At 44.5% G+C, this 15,311-nt stretch overlaps 1 protein-coding gene across 1 annotated transcript in view; it reads left to right on the top strand.

The window, feature by feature from the left end:
• The window catches only part of XRN2 (5'-3' exoribonuclease 2), a 177,901-nt gene that overhangs the window by 147,433 nt on the left and 15,157 nt on the right, over window positions 1–15,311 (top strand). The window contains exons 28-29 of the mRNA XM_060253565.1: window positions 796–865; window positions 13,636–13,780. Of these exons, the coding sequence (XP_060109548.1) occupies window positions 796–865; window positions 13,636–13,780 (215 nt within the window). The remainder of the gene's footprint in view (window positions 1–795; window positions 866–13,635; window positions 13,781–15,311) is intronic.

Below are 15,311 nucleotides of genomic sequence, written 5' to 3'. Positions count from 1 at the left end.
AACTGGCCGGGAAGCTGTTGACTAGATATTTCTTTCATTCTTTGTACTGGTCCATTTATTTAGGAGAACAGCTGTTTAACTGAACTGCTTGTTAAAGCGATGTTGTTGTTGCTGCGTCTTTGTAGTATGTTGTACTTTTGTATTAAGCAACCTTAAGTGGGTGGTCTTTCAGTTGCACCAAACAGCTTTTAGTACCTGGTGTCTTCAGCTACACGAACAGGATATTTTTATCTGGAAATTGCATACCGTGGGTTACTTAGGTTCTAGCCTGGGTTTGCACAGAATGCCCCCAAAACAAATTAAGTGTTTATCTAAATTAATTCCCCTTTGCAAATTAACTCCTAGCCTTTGCACAAGTCCAAAAGCAGCTCCTGGTCTCTCGCTTCGGACAGTGCTGGGGGGAGGGGATTGTCTCAAGAGCTGTAACTTTGAAGTTTCAACCCTGATGACCAGTCCAGGGACAAAAATACATCTTCTTGTTATTTAAGCCTGAAGTGTTAACCTGTAAGTTTAATCAGCTGATACTTCAATGAAGTCGTAAGAGAAAATATTGATGAGGCTATAAGTTGTGATCATTGTGTTTTGTTTTGGTGTGTTACTATAAGAAGAATCAAAAGAAATAACGATATCCTTTCTGTCTGTCTGTGTGTTGGTTTTCATTTATTAAATTGAACGTTATTAAGAACATTTCCCAGCACATAGGGTTTTTTTTACAATTCATACAAGTTTTAAAATAAATGTACCAGCCTATTTTAATCTATTATATTTTGTTTGTTTGGTATTTCTAATTGACAGATATTAGACCCCAAGACTCCTGGCAAGGGCCTACACCTCTGTTTCAACAGCCACTGCAGAGATATGACAGGTACAGTAAAGAGTTCTTCTATTGAATTCCTTTTGCTTTGTTAAAAATGCACATATATCTCAGAGATCACTTTCCATGTTTACATTGTTGCCATTAAAAAAAATACACCATCTCTCTAGAGATGTATTTTGTGATTATTTTTAAAAAGAATGGCGTTTCCCTGTTAATAATCAAGCTTCAGAATTAACTTTACCACCTGATGCTTGTCCTTTGTGGCATTTTTCATTCTTTGGTCTGTATCTCATTGAAGCTTTTGAGGTACTATGAATTTCAGCACAGAGAGCTTAAAACTACATTAGGTTTTGGACAGGCTAAACAAATTTCTTTTTAGGAAAGTCGTGGAACTTAATGAGGCATAACTAACGGTGGTCCACTTTTATCCGGGCTGTGCTGGATCCACAGCATTAGTACAGACCTGCCATTGATTCTTGCTACAAACCTCTTGAAGTCCTAATCAGCTTCTTTGGTACAGCTTTTTCAGGCTTGACAAGTCTATTGTCCGACTGTGTCACTGTAGGTCAGTAGTTATTAGTTGCCACTGAAAACAGTTTCTTTAACTACTTAAGACTGAACTGAATTAAATGCAGGAGGGACTCAGGGAAGGATTAAGGAATCTGCAGTCCAATAAGTGCCATGGAACAGAGAGAATGTGACATGGTTTGATAATGAGGGATGTTTGATAATATATTTTCCTTCATCGATAAGCCTGCTGTATGCCCTTAAACCTGATACACTTTGCAAACTCCAGGCTTCCTCTGAATAATTCTGTTACATCTGAAATGCAGAGTAAGGCCACATGCGAAATGGTCATTGAGCATATATGTTCTGCACATTGTATTGACTCCATGGTAAAAAAGAACAATTGCAAACAAAATATTGAACCATATTTCTCCAATAATGACTTCTAGCTCTTACGTCAGTCCATCAATTCTCTTTTACATTTTTCTATGCAAGATCACTCCTCCACATTTTTATACTCTAAGCATTGCACTTCCTTTTAGACAGTTTTGAAGGTGGTTAAAAAATAGCGTGGTGTCTTGGTCCATAACTTGTTGTGTTGTCTGTTGCTAGTGTAAACCTGAAGAATATTTGTGTCAATTTTATTTAATATATATCAGCTCTCTTTTGTTATTATGACAAGCATTGATGTGGCCTCATGGATATTCACTTTTACAGTATGAAGACTGAATCATAAAGTGTGGTATGGGGGTGGAGGACACTAGTTTGTCATTGTGAGCCTCCATGCCAGGAATAGGGCAAGACAAATAAAAAGACTTAATATTCCTAAAATATTTGCCTAGAAAAAGCTGTCCTCCCACTCATGGCCATGTGATTCCTGCAGGCAGCTGCATAAGGGAAAGGGGTCATAGCCCAATAGCAGGGGCTTGCCTACAGAAGGACCAAAGTTTCATCTTGGGTATCTCCAGCAAAAGCATTTCTTATGGGCAGGTGTTTGGAAATACTTTTCTCTGCCTAAAATACTGGAGAGCCATTGCTAGCTACAGTAGATGGCACAGAGCTAAAGGGAGGAATGGTCTGACTCTGTATAATATATATTCACAAACGGAGTAGGGCATGTTTTCTCCCTGTATGTGCTGCTCTCTCTCACCTCCAACCAATTTCTGGAGTACAGAGAATCCCTAGTCATAGCTGGGGTGTCAAATGTGCAGCCCAAGAGTCAGATCGGGCCCCCGGAGGGCTCTTACCAGGCCTGTGAGCAACTTGCTATCATCTGCTTCCTTCTTTCTCTCTTGCTTCCTTCTACATCACAGCTTGCTTTGCCAGACTTCCTCAGTTGCACAAGACTTAAAAAGCAAAGCCTCTATTTTCTCTATTGGCTGACTAGCACATGAAGCAACTTATGTACAAAAGCTCACAATGCCCAGCCACTTCATGTGTTCAGGTTGTCATGAACACAAACAGGCAGCAGGTAACTAGGTGTCTATGGTGGAAGGGAGTAAAGGTTCGTTAACAGGAGCACTTCTGGGACTGAGGCTCAAAGCATTGACCATGAGATTTCTGTAATGTCAGTAAATCAAAACTTACACGCACACACCTGAACACCATACTCAAGATAGCTACAGCATAGACATTGTCTCCAGATTTTAATACTTCAGAGCAAGAGGTGTCATTCATCAAATAAATAAAATATTGCAAGCATATTTTAAATCTTTTTAAAAAATCTTTAATTGTTTTTGTGTCCTTTATAAAGTTTTATGTCTGCTATCTGGCATTATATTTTATGACACACATGACCTGGCCCTCATAACAGTGAGTTTGACACCCCTGAATCATAGAATTAGTCTGTGTCCAGACATCGCAACAAACCGTAGTGCATTTAAACCACACTCTCTAGCATAAATCTTATTTAGTCTTCTAAATGTACATAAACCACCGAGTTGTGCTTATTTAATTAATTTGTTAAACATACTTATATTCCACTATTTTGTAAATCCATGGTGTGATGGACAGCAAGCAGAAGCCTGCGTAGAGGCAATACTGCTTGGAAAAGAGTGAGTTAGCTGACTTGATTGTCAGCCCATGGAACGTGTTCTGAGTGGACAACTGCTGCTGTCAAGAAGAGTGTGACATTCAGACCATACTCCAGTTCTATGCTCAATAAAAATCTCAGATAAACACACAGAATATAGATGGTCCATGAATAAGTCTTTGTTAATGCAAGAATCTGTTAGGTTACAAATTGCTTCTGAAAGTAAACATTTTTTGGACTTAAACAACCCCGAGGATACTTCTCATACAACTAATTGGAAGGCATTAAAAGCCACTATCAGAGGACAATTAATTGCCATATCTTCAACCCTTAAACGGGAAAAAAATGAAAAAAAATCAGTTGTTACAACAAAACATTGCAAACCTAGAAACCCAACGTAAAAAAAACAGGGAGTTGAAAGGGTTTTCCAAGCCCTTCTTACAGAACGTAAAACTCTGGAAGCGATTGAAACGTCTTCAACACAGAAACAATTCTTATATATCAAACAGAAATATTGGTGTAAATCCCCCAGATCTTTAAAATTATTGTCATGGAAAGTAAAGGAAAAACAACTGGCCAATCATGTTCACTCAGTTAAGGATATGGCAGGGAAACTACAGGCAAAATCAGACAACATAACAAATTGCTTTGCGGAATTTTATAAAAAATTGTATACCTCACCTTGTCCTAACGAAACCTCTATTACCAACTTCTTACAAAACAACAACTTAATCTCTAACCTAAAAATTGAAGATAGAGAGATGTTAGAGGTGAAAATAACAGAAAAAGAAATTCTAGATACTATTAGTTCACTCAAGAATAACAAAACAGCAGGAAATGACGCTTTCCCAAATGAGTTCTTCAAAGCCTTTAAACAAGAATTAGCTAGCGAATTAATGCTCCTCTGTATTAGTATTTTGGAAACTGGTCTCATGCCACCATCTTGGTCAGAATCTACCATAGTAGTCATCCCCAAGCCAAATAAAGACCCTGCTAAAATGGCTTCTTATAAACCGATAGCGTTACTCAATACTGATAGAAAATTTTTTACTAAATTATTAGAAAATAGATTGATGAAGATTTTGCCTTGCTATATCAAACTGGATTCTTGCCCTCCCATAATCTCTCGGATAATATTAGGAAAACTCTTAACCTGATACATAAATGCAAACTGAGGAATACTGAAGCAATTTTCATGTTACTGGACATACAGAAAGCATTTGATAGTTTGGAAATTGCATACTTGAAAAAATTCTTACATCTCACAGGCTTTGGACAACACATCATGCATGGGATTAATGCTGTTTATCATAATCCCCTTGCACAAATTAGGGTTAAAAAATTTGTTATGCAACGCAGCACTAGACAAGGATGTCTGCTATCACCCTTACTCTTTAATTTAGCAATTGAACCACTAGCAGAATATATCAGATCAAACCCTAACATATCAGGCATCACAGTTGGAAACTTGATTCACAAAATCAGTTTATATTCTGATGACTTAATGCTTTATTGTACAAACCCTAATACCTCACTTCCAGAAATTCAAAACTTCACAATTTGTTATAAGCCCTCCAAAATCAGAATTTTTTCCCAATAAATTTGTCTGAGGAATCAACATCTTTTATTCGTGACACTTTCTCTTTTAAATGGACTCAATCTTCTAGCAGATACTTAGGAATTAATATACCTCTTGATCCAAGTAAACTGTTGCAACAAAACTTTGTTAAGCTACATCAGGATATTAAATCCCAAATTAAAAAATGGAACACCCAGACCTTGACAGACTTCATTTAATTAAAAATTTTATTCTTCCTAGATATTTATTTCTTTTTAGGACCCTACCGTTAGAAATTCCTACTAAAACATTAAAAACATGGCAAAAGGATCTTAATTCTGGTGGGCATATAAACGCCCCAGAATTAATTATAATACTTTACACAAGGCAATATCACAGGGTGACATGGATGTTCCTGATTTGATATACTATTATGAGGCTGCACATTTGGAAGCATTGTTTCGGACAGGATCAGCAGATCCCAAGCCAGTATGGACCCAAATAGAACAACAAGGGCTGGATGGTTACAACATTAATGATGTTATCTGGAACTCCAAATTGATTCCCAGAACCCATTTCACCACATTCAAGAACAATAAAAGCACCTGATTACTTAAGGTCTCTTGTCCCACTGCTTTTAAAATTTCTTTCCCTGCTGAGGCCACGGTATTTTGTAGATTCAGGTCGGTAGCTGTGTTCATCAGAGTTGCAGCTTTCTAAGCCCTTGAACCTCGGTGAATGTAGGAATCATGGAACTCTGCTTAGGATGGCAGTATTATAAGCTTAGCATTCACTACCAAACCATTGTTTGGGCTGCTTGCATTCCACACCACTCTAAACTGGAATATAATTAAACTGTATAATAAACGTATGATTTATACAGCTTTTTGTTACTTATAGTTAGAAAAGTACACAATCTTCATGGTCTCTGTGCTTCACACTCATGGGATGAAGCGCCAGCGCCAATCCCCAATCGGTAATTCCAAAGTCCGGGATTTTTTTGCTGCCTGACCCCGGTAGGCATGCGTGACAACCCCAGTGGGCACAAATATCCTGCCAGTTCCTTCTTTACCGCCGTGTAGGATAGACTTGTTTTTCGTCACTCCGGTCAGTAGTTATTACATTTTTCTTTCTCCGGGTTCTCTTCGTTCCTTCGGTTTTCTCCTTGTCCTTGTTATTTATATATATATATATATATATATAAATAAATTAGAGACTATTAGTTGTTCACTCCTTCGGGGGTTTTTCCCCTGCCCTTCTCCCGCCATCCCTGTCTATGGAAAAGCATTGGGTTTTTTTTAAGCGGTGCCTTAAGTGTGGGAGCAAGATCCCTCCTCTGGACGGACATTCTCTTTGCCTGCTGTGCCTCGGAGAAGGTCATCGGGTGGAATCCTGCCATCACTGCTCAAAATTTTCCAAACAGACCAAAAAAACCGAGCAGCGAGACTTTTGGCGGCACTGGTGAAATAGGCTCTTGCACCGCAGATTTGACATCGGCGTCGACAAGCACTTTGATGGCTGCCCCGGCATTGATATCGGTTCCAGCCTCATTGCCAAGCCAACCGACCCAATCATTCCAGGGAGTCGACCGCCCCCAGAAGCGTGCGGGCTTGACATCCCATTCGGAACCATCGACCCCGGCCAAGAAGGCCAAAGGGACCCAAAACTCATACTCTGCTGAGCCTAGAAAGCACAAGGAGAAAAAGAGGCGCCAAGACAGGCAGACTCCTTCTCCTCCACTGAAGGACCCAGAGATCATTTCGGGGGAGCCTCTGAAGAAAATCCTCGCTTCTCCAATTCGATTGAAGAGCCCCTTGGGTCCGATGGATGTTCTGCAGACCTCCCTCTCCGGCTCCAACCAGGAGGTCGACCCGATAGAACAGTCAGCAGACTCGAAGGAGGGTGGCGATCCTAGCTCGGCATCGGACGTAGAGGTTTCGTAGCCGAGGGACCGCTCGACACGACGATGCCCTTGATCCAGCCCAAGAGATTCGGGGAGCCTTCGGACCCTTTTAGATTTCCTCATCCTCTGCCCAACTGGGACCCGCAACCGTGGGCTTACCCGTTTGGTGGCTACCCTTACTATTCTCCATACCAGTGGTACTTTCCCGTGGTACCCCAATTGGGATCAGCACTCGGAGGCTTCGCACCACTCTAGAGTCTCGGCACACTCTCCACCATGTTGCCGAGAGGCATCGATGCTGACTTTGACCCAGAGCTTGGTTAGGAAGCCGTCACGCTCCAGCAGTCCCGACATCAAGAAAACTACCTTGACTAGGATTGCCATTGAAGCCCCAGGTCTACCATCAGCTGGGAGCGTATCATCCTTGCCATCGACCTCTGATGACGATGGGGAAGAGCAATCGGGCCATCAGGAGGGATCGTCACCAGAATCTAGAATAGCCGAGGACCTTCCAATCTCTCCTGCAGAGAATTTGAAGTTCTATGGAGAACTCATTAAAAGGATGGTGAATTCCTTGTCTTTGCCTGTGGTCCAGCCTCAACCAGTCATTGACGATACAGTCTTTGACATTATGCAGAAGGACACTTCAACAGCAGTAGCCCTTCCCATTACCAAGGTCATCTTGCAAGCCATCAAAGATCCTTGGTCCAAGCCTGCCTCAACCTCTATCTCTTCCAAGCGCATGGATCATATGTATAGGATCCAGGAGCAGGGCGCAGAGTTCCTCTTCAACCATCCACGCCCCAACTCTGTAGTAGTGTCATCCACCTCCAAGGCTAAGAAGACCCGTGCCTCACCTCCAGATAAAAAGGGGAAGAGGACTGATACATTTGGCAGGCGCATCTGTTCCGCAGGCACTCTGGGGATCAAGATTTCTAATTATTCTGCATGCATGGCAAGGTACCAGTATTCCCTATGGGAGCAGCTTTCACCGCTCCTGGCTTCACTACCTGAGGATAAGCGTACTTTGGCCAAGAAGGCTCAGAAGGAGGGAATGCTCCTGGCAAAACAACAGCTGCAGGCTTCCAAACATATGGTGGGCACTGCAGCTAAAACTCTTACCTCGGCTATTACATTGTGTCATCACTCTTGGCTTAGGTCCATCGCTCTCCAATTGGACACAAGATCCTGGGTCGAGGATCTTCCTTTTGAGGGTGAAGGTTTATTCAGCTCCACTATGAACACGGTCCTACAGGAGATGGACAAGAGTATAAAGACGTCTTGTAACGTGGGAGTACCTTCATCTTCCTCTTTCCCTGGCAAGTCTTGCCCATTGTCCAAACAATGGCCTAAGAAGTCCTACCACGCTAAATCCCCTGAGGGTTCGTGGAAGCTGCGTACGGGACAGCATGAAGCTAAAGGTTCCTTCGCTTCAGGAGGGAAAACCAAGTTCTCTTCTTTTTCCTCGCATATGGGAAAATCTAAGACTGGCAGGAATCCCAAGCAGGGACTTTGACTATTCAACATGACATGCTGCACTCTGTCAGAGATTCGATATCCCCCTTTCTTTCCCCCCCTCCTCCTCGGAACCCACCCGCCTCCACAGTTTCTTGCAAGCCTGGTGTCAGATTACCACCGACAAGTCCTGTCCATCATACAGGAGGGTTATGCAATAGAATTTGTTCGGCCCCCTTCGCATTCCAGATTGGGTGGTCACACACCCTACAGCAGTTTTGCTGGAGGAAGTCCAAAATCTGCTCAGCAAGCGAGCAATAGAACCCATTCCCGATCATCTCAAGGGCCAAGGGTTCTACTCCAGATACTTCACGGTTCCTAAGCGGGACGGCGGACTTCATCCAGTCATGGATCTGAGGGGCCTGAACGAATTCATCACTTACCTAAAGTTCAGAATGCTGAGCATCCTTCCACTCATCAACAAGGGAGATTGGATGGCTACCCTGGACTTGAAGGATGCCTACTTCCACATCAGCATTCTCCCCAATCACAGGAGGTTTCTTCGGTTTCCCATTGGGATGCACCATTTTCAATATCAGATGCTCCCTTTTGGGCTTTCTACGGCTCTCAGGGTCTTCACAAAGACCATGGTTGTTGTGGTGGCTTACCTTCAGCTCCAGGGTATCATCCTTTTCCCCTACATCGATGATTGGTTGGTGGTTGCTGTGTCAGAGCACATTTACAGGTGGTTCTCAGCCTCTTGAGTGCACTAGGACTTCTGGTGAACGAGAAGAAATCTCACCTGGTCCCAGTGCAAAGAGTTGAGTTTATCGGAGCGATTTTGGACACCACCCAGCATCTGGCGTTTCTTCCAGATTCCCGGGCGTTGGATATCTTCTCCCTGGTTCAGCTCCTTCAATCTCTGGATTGGTGGAAGCTGAAATCTAATCTTTGCGGAGGAGCTCCATTTCATCTCTCTCTCCTCACTCATGGTAACAACGGATGCCTCGCTGTGGGGGTGGGGAGTGCATCTCGGAGATCTCTGCATAGGTGGCCCATGGCCCTCATCAATGGCTCACCATCATATCAGTTTTTTAGAGCTCATGGCAGTTCATCTGGCCTTGAGGTCGTTTCTGCCCCTAATCAGCTGTGATGTCAGACAACACGACAGCTGTCAGTTACATAAGTCACCAAGGGGGGACTGTGTCCAGAAGGCTGTGTGCTTTGGCAATGCAGCTTTGGGAGACCTGCATAGCTTTGCAGACTTTCATTGTAGCCACCCACCTACCTGGGGAGTTAAATGTTCATGCGGACTCCCTGATCAGGGGAGAGGTCTCCCATCACGAATGAGAAGTGAACTGGAGATACCTCGAACCTCTGTTCCAGGAGTGGGGTCATCCCAGAATAGACGTGTTTGCCACGGTGAACAATCGGAAGTGCGAACAGTTCTGCTCCAGGGGAGGGACAGATCCAAGATCCCTAGGGGACGGTCTCCTGCTTCCATGGGCGGACCTGCTTCCAAGTGCCTCTACCTGTTTCCACCCTTGCCTCTTCTCACCAGAGTGCTCCACAAATTGACCCATGAGCGTCCAGAGTGTATCCTAGTTACTCCTTGGTGGCCTCAACAGACTTGGTTTCCTGTTCTCCTAGCCATGGCAGGGGTGTGTCACCACAGGTTCCCGTCGGAACCAGACCTTTTGGCTCAGGGCAGCCGCCTGTTTCACCACAACATCCCTCACCTCAAATTGATGGCTTGGAGGGTCAAGTTTTAGAATTCTCTGACAGAGTGCAGCATGTCATGTTGAATAGTAGAAAGCTGTCAACTCGCCGCTCCTATGCGGGAAAGTGATCCAAGTTCCTGTCCTTTCTGCAGAACAGGGGTATCAATGCACGTTCTGCTAGTCTTGAGCTTGTGTTTGAGTTTTTACTTTCTCTTGTTGATGCTGGACTGAATCATTCTTCGATTCGGGTATATCTGGCTGCCATCTCGGCTCATCACGACCCTGTGAATGGCGCTTCTGTTTTTACCCACCAGCATACAAAACGTTTTTTGAAGGGTCTTCTGCGGCTTCACCCGCCATTTAAGGTTCCTCCTCCTGCTTGGGATCTGACACTCGTCCTGGACCGACTCTTCAGGCAGCCTTTTGAACCCTTGGCTACCTGCCTGTTGCATCTTTTAGCCTGGAAGACTGCCTTCTTAGTGGCCGTCACTACGGCCAGGAGGGCAGGTGAGCTCGTGGCTCTGCGATGTGATGCTCCATACATTTCTTTTCAGTACGATGGGGTGTCCTTGGCCTCAGACATCTCGTTCCTCCCTAAGGTGGTGTCTAGTTTCCACCTTAATTTGGAAGTCTTTTTGCCTACTTTTTACCCTTCTCCTTCTTTGATGGAAGAGAGACGTCTGCACACCTTGGATGTTAAGAGGGTGTTGTTGTTTTTTGTGCATTGTACCAAGCCTTTCAGGAAGGATCCCAATCTATTTGTCTCCTATGCGGCGCCTAGGTTGGGTCTCAGGATCTCCTTACAGAGATTTTCTATGTGGATCATGGAAGCCATTAAACTTTGTTACCTATTGGCGAAGCACCCTTTGCCGGGGCCACTCCGTGCACATTCCACTAGGGCTATGGCTACATCCACGGAGTTCCTGAAGGGTGCTTCTCTGGTGGACATCTGTTTGGCCACAACCTGGGCATCTCCTCATGTCTTCATGCGACATTATGCCCTGGATGTCCGGAAGCATCGCAGAGCACAGCTGGGTACCCTGGTCCTTCAAGCCGCTACTTCTGCATAATCGCCTGCTCCCTCCTCCAGGTAAGCCTAGCTTGCTAATCTCCCATGAGTGTGAAGCACAGAAACCACAAAGAAGATAAACAGGTTTTCTACCTGTAACTGATGATCTTCAAGTGGTCATCTGCGCATTCACACTACCCGCCCTCCTTCCCCTCTGCTGCTGGTCATGGTACTCTTGATAGGTGGCGGCGGGATGGAACTGGCGGGATATTCGCGCCCACCCGGTGGGTATGTGCACTGGGGCTGTCGCGCATGCCTACTGGGGTTGGGCAGCGAAAAATCCCGGACTTTGGAATTACCGATCAGGGATCGGCACTGGCGCTTCAATCCCATGAGTGTGAATGCACAGATGACCACTCAAAGATCATCAGTTACAGGTAGGAAACCTGTTTATATTTTTTCAGTCTTTGATTTCTCAATGTGTTAAATTAATATATTTGCTTGAAAAGTCACAGCTGAAAAATCACAGCTGTGATTCCTGTTCTTAAAACTCCATTTCAGTTTTCTTGCTAAACTGCTTTTGAAAGGTGAACTTTTTAATGGCTTAATATTCAGCCTTCTAATATTAGTAGACTGAAAAGATATTCATCTGTTCTCAACCATAGCCAGGACTTTTTGGGCCCTGGCTAATACCTGGTGGAACTTTCTACCTACTGACATCCATGCCCAGCGGGACCTAACACAGTTCCGTAAGATATGTAAAACAGAGATGTTCTACCAGATCTACAGCTGGAGACAGCGACAACATTTTGTCATATCTGGTCTGCGACTCACCCTCTAAAAGTCTGCCATGAAAACGTCCTGATGTGACGTCACCCCACGGATTGGTAATGACCCAGTGCTTGCACAGGGGACTACCTTTACCTTTTTACCACTACCTTTACCACTCTGAGCCCTGTGGCACAGAGTGTTAAAGCTGCAGTACTGCAGTCCTAAGCTCTGCTCACAATCTGAGTTCAATCCCCAGCAGAAGCTGGGTTTTCAGGTAGCCGGCTCGAGGTTGACTCAGCCTTCCATCCTTCTGAGATTGGTAAAATGAGTACTCAGCTTGCTGGGAGGAAAGCGTAGATGACTGGGGAAGGCAATGGCAAACCACCCCATAAAAAGTTTGCCGTGAAAATGTTGTGAAAGCAACGTCACCCCAGAGTTGGAAATGTCTGGTGCTTGCACAGGGGGCCTTTCCTTTTTCTTTACATTTTGCCTTTTTTATGATTCCTACTGGTCTGAAAACCTTAGCAACTGAAACCATGTAGAAGACCTTTTGTTTGAAGGGGAAGGGCATCTCATCATCTACCAGATTTTCCAAATCCAAAGGGCTGTCATTTAGAGGATGTCCAAGAGAAACGAGACCCCGTTGAACTTAGTCAGCTAAAAAAGTATTGCTCTTTGGCAGTTTAAAATATGGGCTGAAGAATCAGCTGTTCCCTTTGATGCAGGTTACCCAGAGTACAATTCATGGGGAAATGTGTACTCCTTTCCCCCAGGTGAGGACAAACCATAATCAGATGACAGTGATCACGATAGCTAACCAGACATCCCCCATCCACTCTTCAGGATCTTGTACTGCTAATGAAGCAGCGTTCTTCTAATCAGGGCATGTTTTGTTTTGTGTTTTGAATTTTATTATTAAGATTATCTCACCTTTCAGGAAGCTCTGCTCCAGAGAGGTCTTGTAGAATTGCTGGGTTTTTGCCTGTATTTTTATTCTACGGTGTCATGGGCAGTCCACATATCTATCTGTTACTTCCCATTGGTCATGTTAACCAGGACACTTAGCAGTAGTTAAAGCATTCCTTCCTGTTGATCATCCAGGATGGGTGTTTGGGTCTATAATGGACATTGTGTTTGTGTTCCCATATAAACTGTACGCCAAATGTCAGTCAGTCTGTGCCAATTAGCGCTTATGTTGCTAGGTCACTGTGGTCAATTGAAAACAACTTCAATAGAGCTTGAGAAGGCTTCTTCTTGATCAGGTCTTTCTGACATGTTGAAGAGAATAATGGACTGGAGGAAAAAACACCCCAAGCCCCTGCCCTGGATTCAAACTCCTCAGCAGTAAGAATTCATTTGCAACTTGCAATTAAGTGCAAAGAATGGGCTTCCTGAATTACCCTGGACATCCCATAAATAAAGCCTCACCCTTGCACTTGTTTGCTCTTGAGATAATGCTCAGTCCTGCAAATGAGGTTTGTCTTAAATCTCTACTTTGAGTCACTGCAGAGAGGCAGCTGGAAAGCTGGGGATACCAAAGGGACAGGCTCTTTTTTTCCAGGTTGTAACAGACTGAATCTGAATTTGACAATTTCCTTTAAAAAAAAAATCCTTATGTTTGTTGCCAGTGAGCATCAGGGAGTGAAAGGGCAACGCAGAGGGTTTTGTACAGGGCCTGTTATTAGGAAAGCAACAGTTTTGGTTGAATATGAACAATGGGCCAAGAACTGGAGAGATTCTGAATCTTTATGCAACTGAGTGGCATGCTAGATAGAACCAAAGTGTGCCATGCTGTTTGAATATAGCCTTCATAAACGGGAACTGGGAATTCAGTACCTGTGATTTATATGTCCTTTCCTTAGAAATTCCGGAGCTACTCCTCTTCTGGCTTGGAACCGTATGCCTCATTCCCAAGGCCCCTCCTACCAGCAGAACCACTACCAAGGACCTGGGGGGCCAATGAACTACCCACAAAGGCCCAATGATCGGAGGGAACAGGGAAGACAGGTAACAAAATGTGGTGTGGGGGGGGGGGGGTTGGGGGGGAGGGTTGTTGTTTCTGTGGTTCCCCTGCAAGCTATAGATTTTTATCCTAGCATTGTGCTTGTATTGTAGTGTGTCAGCAAAAGGCATTTCTGCATCAGTGTTATGTGACCACCCTTAGCTTTCTGCAGTGGTGGGATACAGCCCAGTATATGAAGAGAATTCAAACTTTAATACAGTCATAATCCTGTAAACTGCTAGGATGTTCCATAGCTTATGAAATGTGTTGCCTCTGGCCAAGGGAATGCAAGTGGAAGGTTAACTCTTCTGACATGTGCCTAGATGTGTTACATCCTCTTTTTAGTGAAGGGTGCAGAAACACTCTGAAATGGTCGGAGCATGGGAGGTTTTTCAGGATCCATAATCTGAAGAAAGTAAGTTGTAGGCTATTTGAATTTATGGGGTTTTGGCTAATCTCTAGTGTAGATTTCAGTGGGTATTTTCTTTGGCCAATTACAAATGTATTAGTAATTTCTACACACCCTATGCTGTAAACTCCTGCCACCTCTAAACTCCAAAGTACAGCCACTGGAAGAACAGGTTTGGCCAGTCATAGAATCAATGAGTTGGAACAGGATTCCAGGGTCATCTAGTCCTTCCAGGGTGTTACCTAGGTTAGGCTGAAACTGAATCTAAGACAGAAGTTCTGTGGGCAGGGGGGGCGGGGGGGGCTTCAGGGCTGGGGCATAGGTTGCCTGCTCTTGATTGGGACACCGCTGACACCAGCATAGTCCATTAAGAGCTTGGGAGTGATTTTGGATGCCTCCTTGAATATGGAGGCCCAGGTCATGCACATTGCCAGGCTGGCATTTTTCTATCTGTGCCAGGCTTGGCAATTGGCCCCTTTCTTGTCACACCCTGACCTAGCCACAGTAATCCATGCATCATTCACCTTCAGGTTAATCTACTGTAACTCGCTCTATGCTGACCTACCCTTGAGACTGACCTGGAAGATCCAACTGATCCAGAATGTGGCAGTGCAAGTTCTGATGGGAACATCACCGATGGCACACACTCTGGAGGGTGTTACACTCATTGGAAAGCAACCTGCTGATGGTCCCTGACCTGAAACACATCCAGTTGTGTTTGGCCAGGGCCTTTTTCATCCTGGCCCCAACCTGGTGGAACTCTCTGCCAAACACCATCATCGCCATGCAGGATCTTATGCAATTCCACAAGGCATGCAAGGCAGAGATGTTCAGCCAGGCCTTTAGTTGAGGACAGCAATGGTTTCCATCTTAGCTGGCACCCTCTTCTGCTTTTCATACTTGCCTCACCCTCTGCGTCCCTGCCTGCTAAGTAGCTGGCTGTCTATGCATCTATCTCATGCCAGTCTCTCTCTCCGCTTGGAAATCTAAGACAGAAGTTCTGTGGGCGGGGGGGGGGGGGGCTTCAGGGCTGGGGCATAGGTTGCCTGCTCTTGATTGGGACACCGCTGACACCAGCATAGTCCATTAAGAGCTTGGGAGTGATTTTGGATGCCTCCTTGAATATG

The sequence above is a fragment of the Heteronotia binoei genome, chromosome 14 (genome assembly GCF_032191835.1).
Source record: "Heteronotia binoei isolate CCM8104 ecotype False Entrance Well chromosome 14, APGP_CSIRO_Hbin_v1, whole genome shotgun sequence".
Lineage (NCBI taxonomy): Eukaryota > Metazoa > Chordata > Lepidosauria > Squamata > Gekkonidae > Heteronotia > Heteronotia binoei.
Note: the sequence above shows the minus strand (reverse complement) of the source record. Positions and strands in the feature narration are given on the sequence as shown.